Source organism: Falco cherrug, chromosome 6, assembly GCF_023634085.1.
Source record: "Falco cherrug isolate bFalChe1 chromosome 6, bFalChe1.pri, whole genome shotgun sequence".
NCBI lineage: Eukaryota > Metazoa > Chordata > Aves > Falconiformes > Falconidae > Falco > Falco cherrug.
This window is the reverse complement of record NC_073702.1, coordinates 39,113,311-39,128,427: the sequence shown is the minus strand read 5'-3', so window position 1 is coordinate 39,128,427 and position 15,117 is coordinate 39,113,311. Positions and strand designations below refer to the sequence as shown.

The 15,117-nt window shown below is 40.8% G+C and overlaps 1 protein-coding gene across 3 annotated transcripts in view; it reads right to left on the bottom strand.

Moving 5' to 3' along the window:
- Nucleotides 1-15,117, bottom strand: part of RPS6KA2 (ribosomal protein S6 kinase A2) — a 321,408-nt gene that overhangs the window by 25,501 nt on the left and 280,790 nt on the right. For all 3 annotated transcript variants that reach the window (XM_055714505.1, XM_027810973.2, XM_005443111.3), the window contains 2 exons: nucleotides 12,790-12,920; nucleotides 10,914-11,039 (listed from right to left, as the gene is read on the bottom strand). In XM_055714505.1, the coding sequence (XP_055570480.1) occupies nucleotides 10,914-11,039; nucleotides 12,790-12,920 (257 nt within the window). The remainder of the gene's footprint in view (nucleotides 1-10,913; nucleotides 11,040-12,789; nucleotides 12,921-15,117) is intronic.

Sequence of the window (15,117 nt, the reverse complement as noted above, 5' to 3'; positions counted from 1 at the left end):
ATATAATACAGTGTGGTGCGATGTCCCTGTAGCCATACTTTCCTTTTCTGGGTGGGGAGGGATGTGCAAAGGGAGAATTAATTTTGCGTCCCTTTGCACATTAAGTCTATGCCATATCTATGATATATTTGAAAATTCAGGGCACCACTGGTAGAACTGACTATAGGTGGGATTTGCATCTCTTCTGAAGCAAGGAGGTGCAACAGCATGCACAGATTTTAACATGACAGTTGCATCTACAATATTAATTCCAATGAAAGTGTCAGAGATAGAGTTCTGCAGTTCTGTGCCACTGGAAAATGTACAGGTTTCCCCTTCAGTAATATTTCCTTATCTAAAAATAAGCCCTATTCATGCCAAGCATCTGTTTTAATTTCGTTCCTTTTTCGATGTCAAATTACTCAAGCAGGATGAAAATTATTGCAGAAAGGCTAATATTATTTAAAAGGATATGGTATAATTTTGCATTTAAGATGTCTCCAAGGAGAACTATTCCAAGCCTAATAGTTTCTGAGGGACTATTTGCTGGGCTATTAGTTTTGATTAGCTCCAGAAATTCATTCCCCCTATCCATGCTTAAATCTTCTAGAAAAATAGTGAAATGACTATTAAGAGAAACGGGCCTAATTAGCAATACTTTTCTGAAATAAGGACTGGCCATCAGATCAAACCGTGCAGGTAAGACATTAAACTTTCCGCACACAGAGCATGCCCACTCTCTGCAACTGTTTGCTGACTTTGTACTCCTAAACTGTCAGCTGGAACTGCAGTACTTATTAATTAGTGTTTATACAGTAGCACACGTTTTCTAAGCAATGCAGAAACATTAACAAATCTGTTTCAATAGCACCTGGGTAGCATAAAAGCTCATTTTAGAGAGACGTCTGCAGTTTTGGAGGCAGAATAGCTTGGTGGGAAAGGCTCTGCACTGCCTTTTAGCCTGCTCTGCTCAGCCCTAGCACACGTCCTTGGTTCAGACTGATGAGTTTTCAGTCCATAAAATGACTGCAGTGCTACTCCCACCTTCTTTCAGAAAAAGCTTCAGGGGATGGAAACCAGTATATCAGATTCAGATCCTATAAAAGGGAAAAATTATTACATCAATATGGAAGACAAATACAAGAAACACAGTTTAAATGGCCACAAAAGAGAAACAGAGCCACAAAGGACCAAATTCTGTCCAAAATACTTAGGTATTTGGCAAGCAAGCTAGAGAAGAGAAACAAGATATTACTAAGCTGTAGGAAAACTGCCTGATCCTAGGTCTCAGAAAAGGTCTAGTTAGCAGTGAGAAATACCATCATCTCACATTCTTCAGAGGCTCAGCCACACCAAGGAGAGAGGTACTGAGAGATTCATGACCAAATGGGAAGGAGGCTGCAGGAATCCATATGCCAGAGGGGATGTACAGCCACTGCACATCTAAGATTTGCTCTGAAGCTGAGTTTAAGAGATGGTCTGCACACATTTCTGTATTCCTGTCTGCCTCCTCTGTTATTTTGTTAAAACTTAAGCAATGCTTAATCCCATTTACCCAAAAAGTCACCAGCCAGCAATGGCTCTCACTCCTACAAAGAACCTTGCTGCTTACAGAAGTGCTCAAGGCACTCCTGGCCCTCTGCCTTGCCTTCTTCTCCCAAGTCCTTCAAGCAGAGCCCAGTACGCTGTACTGGCCCATCCTTTCTGAAGCGGTAGCTGCAGGCTCCTGCCTGTTCAAGCAGTGCCTCCTTTGGAGGACTGACTTATTTCTATGGGCAGAAATCCGAACACACTCAAATGAGAACAACAGAAAAGTAAGACTCACTGAAGTTTTGCAGGTATTTGACTAAACCCAAATCTTTAAAACTGAGGACAGCATGTAAAATATGCTACATTGCCTCCTGCTGTGGTGAGTGAAATTGTACACAGTGGCTGTGTTGCAGTGTGGAAGTTGGGCCTTGGATAAAGTTGTTTGAAATGGAAAAACCAAGAAAGCCTTCAAAAATACTCTCACAACCAGACATAAGATCCTCATAGACAATTTTCTCCACCACTCCTTCGCTACCTCATCCATTTTACTATAAATAATTTAATCTTTCCATCATATCTAGATGACACCCATCCCTACTGTTTGTAATCATTCTTGCTGTATCCACCATGTATCCCAGTTGTAGTCTAGGGCTCTTCATGCTGCTTTATTTGCAGAGTGCTCTGGAGAACAGCCCTCCCTATGCAGATCCAAAGAAGCACAGAGATTTGTGCCTAACTCTGCTCTGAAGCGTGTATCTCCTACATGGCGACCTATAGCCCACTGACTCTGGTGCCATACTACCAGCTCAAGTATCCTTCAGACAGTGGAAAACGTCTTTTACTGAAGTGTCTGGACAACAGGATTTCCTGAATCCCAGCTTTATAAAGCAAATTTCATGGGAGAACATGGTGTTTTCTGTGGTTTATCAAAGTAAGGACAGGTCTTATACCTCTGACCCTATATTTTGTAAGGCTGTATTTCCATTAATATGACAGATCAGGCTGTTTTGTGTGTGAGGGGGAGGACGTCTTGGTCACCTCCTTGAAGAGTCTGTTTTACCAACTGCTGTCACCATCAGACTTTTTTTTTTCTGAAACTCCCTTTTTTAGCTTCAAGACATTCTGCCTTTAGCAGCCAAATGGTTGCCATCCATCATTTATATCACCTTACAGATATTTATAGATTTGATTGCATCCCACTGGACTCGTCTGTCTTACATCATATATATTTGTAGCTCTCTTGATAGATTTTGCCTTGTAATTCTTGCATATTTTCTGCTATAGACTTTTTCTAATTTGTTTATATGCTATCTTAAACCATGAACAGCAAAATAGCACATGGTCCCACAGGGTTTAATAGTCCTACTCAGGTACTGCAGGCAATTATATGCAGGCATGTTAGTAAGACAGAAATCCATAGATTTGTTTTTCTATTTTATTAATAAAACTTTAACTATGCTAGCAATAAATTTATGCAATGCTTGTCTGATGCTGGTATTAAAATCTTCATGTTTCCATCCTACGGATTAGTTGAGTATATTGAACAGCTTCATTACATACCATTCAGGAATGAAAATTTTAGGGGACACTGAAGTCAGAGATATTTTCTCAATAAAATATTGGAAAGTATCTTCCAGAATCATTAGTATGATCTTGCAGAGGCAAGAGATATGCTCTTCATAGATAATTTGATAAGCCATTTTGGGGAAGAGCAGACAGTTAAAGGCTTATGGAAGCCCAGTTATCACTGCCATTTCCCTTCAGCTGGGTAACGGGTTTTTTAATGAGGTCTTTTTACATCATGTCATGTTCTCCCTGATGCCCCCCAAGTGTGACACGTGATAAAGCCATACTCTCATCCATACAAACCACACTGTGACAGCCACCCAGCAAAATCAAGATGAGTTTGCATGACTAGGGACTGAATGAGAACTGAGACAGGACCTCGGCATCTGATCCATACCCATTCAGCCCATCCTCTCCCTTGCAGAGTCCTGTTACTGCTCTGCTCCAGCAGCAGGTAACTTCTGCTAAATTTCAAAGTTAAATTTAAAGGGGATGCATTTACCAGTGAGTCTGACCTGGAGATCTGTTCACATACCCTGGGGCCTGACTCCTGTACCATGTTCTCGTGCAGGCAGAGGGAGGAAAGTCTGGATGAACAGTGCATGGGTACCTGCTAGTGATGACAAGCTGGCAGGCTCAGGACCAAGGAATCTGAGGTTATCCAGCAAACTTTCCACTGACTTGCCTATTAAAATACTGATATATTTATCCGTGTTCCACCAGACACTAGGTACCTCCCAGACAGACAAAAATAGACATAATACCTCCCCTGAAAGTTTCACGGTCTGTTTCACTTCAGAGGAAAGTCACTTTAGTGATTTTCTATGGTTAAGGAGAAACAAATCTAAGCAAATCGCTCTAGATCTGCAGTCAGCTTAACTGGCAAGGAGATTTGATGACCTTTGGACTGATCTTTTTTCTTCCTTTTTTTTCCCCCCCTTTTCCTGTTTCAATAAATAAAACTACATGTGTTTGGGATTCCTGTTTTCTCTAAAAGAAATGCAAAAGAGTGTACCACGCTGCATCTTAGATGCACTTAGATGACTACATTTTTTTTGGTTACTGACTCTGCACTCAGCACTAAACTCGTGATGTAAGCATAATATAGGTTATGGAGAAAATGTGGTGGAGCCACCTAAATACTGCTGTGTAACCTCCTGCCTTTAGATTAGCATGATATACTTACACCAACCACCTAAACCCAACCAAACTAAGACTGTGAACATCAATGAAAGAGGAAAATGAAGTGTAAAGAAATTATGAAGCAAGTGTGGAATTCATACAACTTTTGATGACTATGTCACTCACTGTTATGAGCAAATAAATAGACGTATATAGCAATTCTGATTACACAGGCCTGCTAAAAACAGCTCTCATGAGTTAATGACTACTATTTATTACAGCATGTTGACATCACTTCTCTGCTGGTATTGCATTTTTATAGCTATTTAAAATGCAGCTTCTCCCCAGTCTGCACATACCAAAACATGCTGATCTAGATGTACTTTCAGTGCTTCATAATTACCAGAATTATATATGAGCTGTAGGATTTACTAGGACTCTAATGTAAGCTAACCTGTATCCCAGAGGCAGACAGACTGCAAAATTTGGCTTTGCTCACAGCTGTTGAATACTTGGAGCCAAATAGTTGGTTACTACATTACAGAGATAGGAAAAAGTCATGAAATTCACATGTGTTTCAAGATCCAAATTCCACTGTGATATTGGCATCTGCAAAATTGGACTTGTCATTTGGGACTATGTCTACTGTATATTTTAGTTCTTCAAGGGAGAGAGAAATTTCCTTTTACCTAGTTGTTCACTCTGGCTCTAACAGCATGGAAGGACTAAAAATCCGTAAGACTTAACCAGTTAGGTATTTTTTTGACCTGGAGAAGGAAGAAGTTGACATCAAGCTGTTGAAGCTGGCACCTATGCCACCCACCTCTGCAATGTCTGGGGCAGTAATTGATTTGGGGTTAGAATAGACCATAGTAGCAGCAGTGTCTACTCGGCTATTATCCACCAGTAATCTCCCCTGAAGTTAAGGAGTGAATATAAATAGAGAAATCTTTAGAAAAAGGAGGATGCAATCAGGTCCTTTGCAAATTTACTTAATCTGGCATTAGTAAGAAGGAAATCTGAAAATCCAGCTTCAAAAACTTCACTACAAGTACGGATCCAAGCTTGAAACCAGCACAATGGCTTTAAGTAGAGAAAAATGTTTGTAATACGCTAATAGCATCAAATCTCTGGCAGATTTTGAAAAATCTGATTCACCAAGAACTCTGAACTGTAGCATTTCCTTTGTTTTCCAAATGAGAGCTCTTAATCTGTTTAGGCTTCCATTGCAGACTTTCTTCCATCCACAGAAATCCCTCCCATCTGCTCTGGCATCATTCTTTTACTTAGGCTTATTTTCTCTAGATACTGATGTGACTGAAATAGTTTGATCTGATTTTCCTTTGCTTCTGACCTCACTGTTACATTTATACCCATGTGAAGCTTGTAACTGTGATCAGCAATGCCAGTTCCCTTTGCTATTAAAAATCATTAAGCCTGCTGTAGTCAGGGGGATCAATATTCTAGCAGAAGAATCTGAAACACATTAGAGGTCCATCAGAGGAGAAACACTCTTTTTTTTCCATCTCTGTTCTTTCTACCAGAATCTTATAAAGCATTTGGAAGAATGAGCAATATACTTACTCATATTTCATAACTTTATACTTTTTTTCACTTGGGAATGAGATGGAAAAAAAGTCTAAGAGTAAAATTTTACAAGTACTTCGGAGTATGTACATGCAATAGAATATGATACAAAGATCTGCTAAACCAACATCTACCTGCACAGACCCAGGTAGATGGCTACTAGTTTCAGGGTAGACTCAGTTTGCAGGAAATCTGGCTGTCTACAAAGTTTTCTGTTGCATGGTATTGAAATGCTCTCAGAAGTGGAGATAGAAGTCTGAATTCTTAAATATTGCATTTAGAAGCCTGAAGGCATGTTTAAAATAGATTTAGAGTTGATTATTAGCATTTCATTTTTACAGAGGACATGGAAGAAGAGGGAATAGGTTACAAGAAAATTCTCTTCTTCTGCAGGTTCAGTCATTTGATTTACAAAGCCAGTTAGATGCCTACAGGTGCAGAGAGATGTCTGAAGGGACTTCCAAAAGCACCTCGGAGTGACATGCCTAGTCACCGAACTCAGAAAAAAGTGAAATTCCAAATCTGTTCAAGTGCATTTACAACACCACCAAAGAACTACTTTGCACTGCTAGGTGTCTAATTATCTCTACAAGATGTCCTCCAATTAGTTGCAGATGGCCAGCAAAAGGAAAAGGGTTGACGTGTTTTGCATTATGATAAATATATTCTGCTTCTGGCCTAGGAAAGGTTTTGTTTTGCAGAGTGGATTTTCCCGCTGTAGCTCTGACTCAGGCTACTCTGGCTCGGTACTCTGCTGTCTCAGTATGGCACTACACAGCAATAGTAAATAAGGCCTGGCGAGTGGCATTCTCCATGAAGGGATTATTTACACAGTGACACAACGTGTGTCTTTCCCGTGGTGATGCTACCATGCCACTTCCTTAACTCCTTCCCAATCACCAGCTTCCCCTGGGGAGAGGGGATGATGCTCTCTGACGTGTCAGCAGTTCATCTTAAATAGGGAGCTTTTAATGAGGTGGTGCCAGGCAAATGGGGCTGCTGCCTATCATACAAACTATCACTGCAGATATTTTTTTCCTGTGAATGTTATGTGTTAGGGAGCACTGAGAAAATTATATGTACCAAAAAGAAATCAAAAGCATCTAATTACAGTGATTTTTATAGAGAGAGTTAAAGGGACTGATATATAATTATGATAATATCAGTTGCAACTCCTGTACTATCTTATTACTTGAAATGGGTGGCATTGTGCAATCTTTATAAAAATGAGCTACTTTGATAGCAAAATTATATAATCTTAATACGAAATAAAAATAAAATTGAAGGAAAAGTAGAACTGATATATTGATAGGAGTAATAACCAAAGAGGCAGCGCTCAATATGCTGGGAAGACAGTACAAACAGAAACCCACCAACCGTCTTGTCTCCAACCCCAAAATCTGTGCTACACATATGACTCACACTGTGTCAGAAACTGAGATGCTGCATGTGTTGCCTAAACTGATGGTCAAAATAAAGACATGTGAAGACATATTGGCAATACAAGAAGAGAGTCATAAGATGTGGAGGAAGAAAAAACTAAAAGTGGAAAGATTAATAAAAATGGGAAAGAGCATAAACCTAGCATCAAGGTGTTAAAATTCTTTTGGAGTTTTGAGGTCTCCATATGTTGAGTTTGCTCTGGATCCTCTGAGGTACTCCAGACCCCCAGCTGCTGAGGAGTTGCTGGAACCTCTTCGGTTCAGTCACTCAGAAAGCTCTGAAGACCAAGGTCTTTCTGTTTTGGTTTCATGCTGGCTGTATTAAACTGATAAAACCGTCAGCAATACTTGATACAAATAAAAGTTATTACTTCAACATACATTTTGTTCATCACAGATGTAATTTAATTACAGTGTGGCTGTGTGCTTCTCCCCTGCCTTTTCTACATAAATAACAGCCACTAGCCACCAGCGGTGGTCATGATGGCTGCATCTGGCTGAAGTTGGACTTGGGGAGACAGGTAACACAATAGCTAAGGACCATAAATCTTGCTCAGAAGTTGAGAACTAGTTGAGCATGCACCAACTGAAATATGGCTGGTATGCAAATATGACTATACATCAATCATCTTACTCCATAAGTATCAGACAGCCCAGGGTCCATGGAGCTCTCCTGCATGGCAGCACACCAGGATCTCCCCTTGAGTAGGGATGCCTGTAAGGGTTACTCCTTGAGGCTAAGAGATTCCTTGCTGCAACAGATTCTGGGTAACTGATTAACAGCAAGCTGAAGTTTGAAATCTTAGCTAAGTGGTATAAAGGATTGATTGTGCACATATAATCTGCACATATGATCAGTCATATAATTGAACACCAGTCCTGTTCAGCTTACTGATCAATGACCTGGATGAGGGGACAAGGTGCACTCTCAGCAAGTTTGCTGATGATACAAAGCCAGCAGGAGTGGCTGACACACCAGGAGGCTGCGCTGCCATTCAGTGAGACCTGGGCAGGCTGGAGAGTTGGGCAGAGAGGAACCTAATGAAGTTCAGGAAAGGCAAGTGTAGGGTCCTGCAGCTGGGGAGGAACAAGCCCACGCACCAGTACAGGCTGGGGGATGACTTGCTGGAAGGCAGCTCTGCTGAGAATGACCTGGGAGTGCTGGTGGGCAGGAAATTGCCCATGAGCCAGCAGTGTGCCCTGGGGGCCAAGAAGGCCAATGGGATCCTGGGGTGCATCAGGAGGAGCATGGCCAGCAGGTCGAGGGAGGTGATCGTCCCCCTCTACTCTGCCCTGGTGAGGCCCCATCTGGAGTGCTGGGTCCAGTTCTGGGCTGCCCAGTTCAAGAGAGACAGGGAACTACTGTGAGGGTCCAGTGGAGGGCTGTGAAGATGATCAGGGGACTGGAGCATCTCCCTTATGAAGAAAAGCTGAGAGAGTTGGGCCTGTTCAGCCTGGACAAGAGAAGAGTGAAAAGGGATCTTACCAATGTCTATAAATGTCTTAAGGGTGAGTGTCAAGAGGATGGGGCCAGGCTCATTTCGGTGGTGCCCAGCGACAGGACAAGGGGCAACGGGCACAAACTGAAACACAAGAAGTTCCATCTGAGTCTGAGGAAGAACTTCTTTACCTTGAGAGTGACAGAGCACTGGAACAGGCTGCCCAGAGAGGCTGTGGAGTCTCCTTCTCTGGAGACATTCAAAACCCACCTGGACACAACTCTGTGCAACCTGCTCTAGGAGAACCTGCTTTAGCAGGGGGTTGGACTGGATGATCTCCAGAGGTCCCTTCCAACCCTGGCCATTCTGTGATTCTGTAATCCTTTAGACACAAACCATTGACAAAATCTGGGACTAAATCTGAATCCATCTGTATCTAGACTCCTCTCTGAGAAGACGTTTAGAATGCAAAGGGGTCCTTTCTGAAACTCATGACTCAATGGGAGGGTCTCCAAGACTGTTTTGTCTGACCTTGTCCTCTATGCAGTAAATAATTAAGTGTAACTTGCCATTGAATCTTGTTAAACTACTGTTGCATTTACTATGAAGACTTGTTAAATCGCTGTTCTATGTCAATAAACATATCGATACGTCCTTCTTATGAGCAAAGTGTGTTATTCCATCATGACACAGAGAAGCCATACTTACTATAACATAATGCCATCTCTTGACAAATGTCCTGGCCACTGGAAAACTCTAATTTTCCCATTCATTAGAAATGAAAATTCTAGTTTGTTCGTGAGCAAGCCACAGACCTGCTGGTAGGCCCAGGCTCCTCAGTATGCTGTAGCCTGGAAAAGTCAACTGTTATTTGAGCAGCGACATCAAGAGATTGTCAGTTATTAATGGTTTCCAGGTTTCTGTGGCCACCACGTAGAGGCTCTAAAACTTTCATGGACTTTCATGGATACTGCATTATCATGTCTTGTAGTGGAAAATAAGACTGAATAAAAGGTTTAGTATTATTCTTCTGACTACCTGTATCTCATTTATGTTATGGTCTGCAGTTTAGATCTTCATTAAGTTCCCATCATCTCATTTGATAGCCAAGACACAATCTCATTTATAAGCTATGTTTACATATCCTTTCTAAACTTTTAAAATATAAAAAGTAGAGTGCCAGTTGGTTGGAATCCCTCATTTACTGCAAGTATGGTAATAAATTTCTCTGTGTACTAATTTCAAGGAGCTACTTTCTGTCTTATGCTCACTTAAGGAATCTATTCCCATGAGATCATACAGAATGAAAGGATCTGACCTAACTGTTCATGTCTTTTCAAATTCATTATACTAATTCCTCATTTAATTCAAGCTTGTCTCTTTTTTTGGTGTAAGAACAAAAACATGAAATGCTTCTCTAACTTATGAATGTTTTAGTTGCTACATCTTTTTCATAAAGAAAATTGGATGTTTGGAACTCTCCCTGCGAGCTGTAACCTCACAACCATTTGCCACATACACGGTAATAGTTGCATACTGTTTATTCAATAGCATTTAACAGAGACCGTGACTTAGTCCTCTGAGCATGACCTTCCGAAGCAGTCCTACCAAAGTTCTTCCCTATTAGAAAAAGTTCCGTCACACCTATATCCTAGCAGCCTCCTGGCCTCTGCTGCTGTGGTAGCTCTGTTACATATTTTGTTGCTTGACCAAGTCTGTAGCTCACTGACTTGTCTTTAATATCCAGCTAAATTCCACCAAATGAATATTTTAACTCTCTGCTGAAGATTGCCTTTTGCTCCTTTGTGTAGCAAAGTGGTTTTGAAGGTGATCATGGTTTTCACTGACAAATCTGTCTAATTACAACAAAAAATATCAGAACTAAGTAACCTGAAAAAGAATAAAAAGCTATTTCAATGTTGCAATAATTTTATATGTTATTTTGTTTATTTATGATGATTCAGTGTAGGATCTGTTAAAAATCCCATCGTTTGCAAGGAACATGAGATTAACAAGATTTCCATGTGAGACTGTAAAGTTTTTTTCCATCCAGGAATTTTACTTGATGAGATTAAAGTGTGAGAAATAATATAAGGCTTATTAAACTTGTCATCTTCCAAAAGAGAAAAAACCCCAAGCAACACCCACCATGAAATCAGCCCGCAAAATATCCACTGACCGTAGTGCTGCCCAGGCTGGCAGAGCAGTCTCAACCACATTTCTGGAATTTACCACAAGACTTTCTTACCTTCACTGCAAACTCTGTTTCTGTAGCTTTATGAACACATCTCTTGCACACTGAATAGGAGCCAATTCCTATGTCCTCCTTGACCTCGTATCCATCTGTAAAGTGGATGTTGTTCCCATGTAACTGCTATAGGGAAAACCAAAGGAAACAAGGCAATCAGGATGTAGGTATGTAAAAGCAAGGACTAGCCTCGTCTTAATAAAGGAAGGGCTTGATCTCATCTCCTTCACAGACTACTCTTGTCCTTAGCAGTTTTTCTAAGCCCAGTTACAAAAATCTGAAGCTTTTTACTTAAACAAGCATGTCCCCTCTCTTTTTACCTTTTCCAGTCTGTAAGATGGAGTTGTCTATGTAGAAGCAATGGCAAAAAAGCAGTGATTTTCTGAACTACTTATGGAATGCAGACAATCACCTCCTGTTAGAAATTCACAATCAACTGTAGGCCCAAATCCCCTCACAAGCCCAGACAATATATTTCTAATACCGAGTCACTAGATAACTTAGAAACTACTAATAGCTCCACAGTCTTCAAAACAGATACCCACATATGTGGTGTGCCTCTAGACCACTGGAGTTCTTGTCCAGGGTATGTTTAATTATGATTTCTGTGTGAGAGAGGTTACTATTTTAAGCCAATCTAATTTAAGAAAATATATTACTAGTGAAAACAGTAGCAAAATACTTCAAAATTTCTAATTTTATTTATTGAAGGCTGTAGAATGAACTATGGCATCATTAGTACACATGCCCTTTGGAAAATGTCTGGGCAGGTGGACTGGTTAGATGGTGAAACCCAAATCTGATGCCTTGCTGCAAATTCCATCCCAGGATTCAAGAAATGACCAGCAGCTCTAAAAATCCTCTAGGATCTTCTGTCTAAAAATGTAACTGCACTAGAAAAGTCCACACAGAACCTTCTAGATTGTAAGGCATTCATGTGTTAACATTCAATACACTTTTACAAAGCAAGCAACAGGAATATTTATAAAATTTCTGGGATGTAATTGCTTGGGTAACATTTCACATAGTGTTGCATAAGAGAATCTTTAAGAATATGACATATTCCACTGTGAATTCTTAAAATAAGGATGAAAACTATGAGTACCTATGAAAACCACAGGCAGGAACTCTCCCCTTGAGGCATGTATACTTCTGGCTGTGGACAGGAGAGGAATTTTTTCCTTGTGGGAAAATTACTGCATCTTTGAGTAGTCCAGTTCTTTCTCTCGATTCAGTGTTCCCCTGGTGTATTGAGCCATTTGTAGCAATTTATTTCTGGTTTAAATTACAATAACTGGAGATCATGCTGCAGGGGAATGGCAGCAAAGAACCAAATGTCTGGCAAGTGTACTTCCCCCGTCAAGCTTCTCTGGGTTACGTGAGTACACCCAGGCTCCCAGGCTGTGGGTACAAGGGCAACAGGAACACCTTGGCCTCTTCCACCCAGGAACCCGGGTTTGGGGTCTGTGGGAGCCTACAGCAGTAGTGCATTAAGCTCCTTTGCCAACACAGACTGTACCACATAATCCAAGACAAAACCATTGAGAAGACATGCGCTTATGGAAAAAAACACTTCATTACCTGACCTGTATGCAAAACTGGAATAGTGTTTCAGGTATTCAGAAGTACTTTTCATTTCAGTTGTGATAAGGTGCAATTCTTATTTCTTTTGTAAAGCCTGTGGAGAACATGAACTTACAGACAAAAGCCTCTGGGAAAACATTCTCTTTTTCCATCTCCTACATGCTGCATGTAAACGCCTTCTACCTACACTGGGTAGCTGTGAAATATCAGTGAGAATGCTGAGGCAGTTTAAATATACTATGCACATATGTATCTGCCCACCAAATGTGAAGTGTAACATCAGCATCAGTACCTGCACAATTGGGTGAACGGTGATTTTGTGCACATCTTGTTGTGCAGGCTCCTGCACCAAGTTAGAGGCAACGAAGCTGAACCCTCTGAAAAGATTATGAGCATTGGCACTTGGAGGAACACCTGGGGAATCTGTAGAAGAAGAAAGAAAATGGCCTTATAAAGATCATAAAGAACACTGTACAGCACCTGCAACAGACAGTTACCCCTGTCAGTCAACAGCTGATCCTGCCAAACTGGCAGACACACGTAAATATAACTCAACTTCCATATAAAGGCTTTGGTGTGCCTTCTCCATCCCTTTCCTCTGGATCTGAACAGTGCAGGGATATTGTTTGCAAAGATCTCTTACCTTGGATATAAAGGTTTTTTTCACAGTACATGTTCATTCTTAGGCAAAGCACTGCCTGTGCGAGGAGTCCACACAGAGAGAGAAAGCACAGGATAACGAGGGCAGGAGAAAGATGGATGACTCAACGCAGGCCACCCGTTTGGCTTAGCAGAGGTTCACCAGGGGGTGGAAGAAAGCTGCAGCTGCTACATCTGTCTTTTGCAGCACAATTTGACTACAGAAATTACAAAGGCTAAAGTGCTTTCTGAGAAACGTGGTATGTTGTGTGGGTCAGGAGCATGTAGAGAAGACAGGACCTGAAGCAAGTGTAAAAGCACAGTGCTCCAGTAGTGGTGGTTTGTGGCTTCACAGGGATCTTCTGGAGCAGCTTTAGGAGCTGGGACTTACTCCAGGGAAGACACTGGTTGACTTGTCCTCAGGTGAACAAAATGACTGGGATGGTTTTAACTAACCTTCATGGAGATTTCCTCCTCATTCCTTCCTCTGACATGAAAAATCCAGGGGAGGCATAGCTGGAGTTCAAAAAGCCCTGAATTATTCTACCTTTGGAATGAAATAACTAGAGAGCAATTCCCAGTACCTGCACCACCACTCAGTGAGAGAAACAGCATGACAAAGCAAGAAGAGAAGAGTTGTGTTTCACTTAAAATTCTGAAAAGCTTTAAAGAGATCTTTCTCCCCAGTGTATGTTTTGTCCCAGGCATTTTCAAAAGCCAGAAAGAGTCAGATTGCAAACCATTCCTTGGTAGCTGGGTAGGTAGTATAAAATCTAAAGTACTAAAATCTGTACACTTTTTATTTGTTCTTTTTTTTTGAGGTTTGTTTTTTTTCTCCCTTCCCCTTCACATTTCCTCCAGTGCAACGTGTCATTTACCACGGCAAAGTTACAGAGCTAAACTTCCTTTAGAAAGCTATCTCCTTGTAGGAGGTGTGTAAAAACTCAGTTTCACTGATGTAAATACATCCCCCCCACTGGACCTGGCTTGGCTGCCCACATCATCAGCACCATCCGTTAGTGTGTAGGGCAATGGCATGGAAGACTGAGTATTGCTTGAGGTCCTGAAAATATATGAGAATGTATTTCCTTGTGTGGACACTCCCTGTATAAATCTACTGGTCAAACGAACAGAACATCTGAAGCCAGAATATGGTTAAAACAAATTATCTGCTCAGAAATGAACAAAACTGAGACTGTAGCTAATTCTATGTCTCATTACAAAGCTGCCTCAGCTTTGACAGGAGTCAGAAATAAGCACAGCAAGTCAGACCTCACTGCGAAGTACATGGAGAAACTTGTCTTTTGGTAAAATGATGCGAGCCATTTGTTTATCTCAGTGTATTGATGGGCACTCTCTTTGCAAATACATGGATGAATCACACCAGACTTCTTGCATCACTGGGTACTTCTTGCAGTGGCGTATATACAGCAGTGATTTTCCAAGAGGGATTAATGAAGAGAAAAGAATGTTTGCTTTAAAGAAGGAATGACAATAATTCAAATCTGAACACTTCCGAACTTCAGAAAAGCTGTGATCTGGCTCTAAAATGTAAGCGCTAGGTCATGTCTATTTAAAAAGAACTGTTCCTTCATAATTCACTGCCAATCTCTTCATCAAACACTGTAGAAGAACTACTGATAATTTGGTGTTCAGTATTAAATATTCATCACCACAAACTGATATGCCCATCATATGAATTAAATGTTAAACCACCTGTGCTAAGTGCAAAATTATGTTTAAATCATGTTAATTAACTGATAGCAATGAAACCTAAATAATTTTCCTAGTCTTGATAAATCCATAATCATTTCATATGTCTGAATTAGATCCACTTACAAACACTAATCTTGTACAATGGTTATCTTTCTCCCTGTGAAAGTCATAATGTTTTGTCCCACTAGAGCATCTAACTTTACAGGATTTTCAAAGGCTTCATAAGTCCTAAGTAATCTACTTCAGCATGCTTTACTGGGGTTTG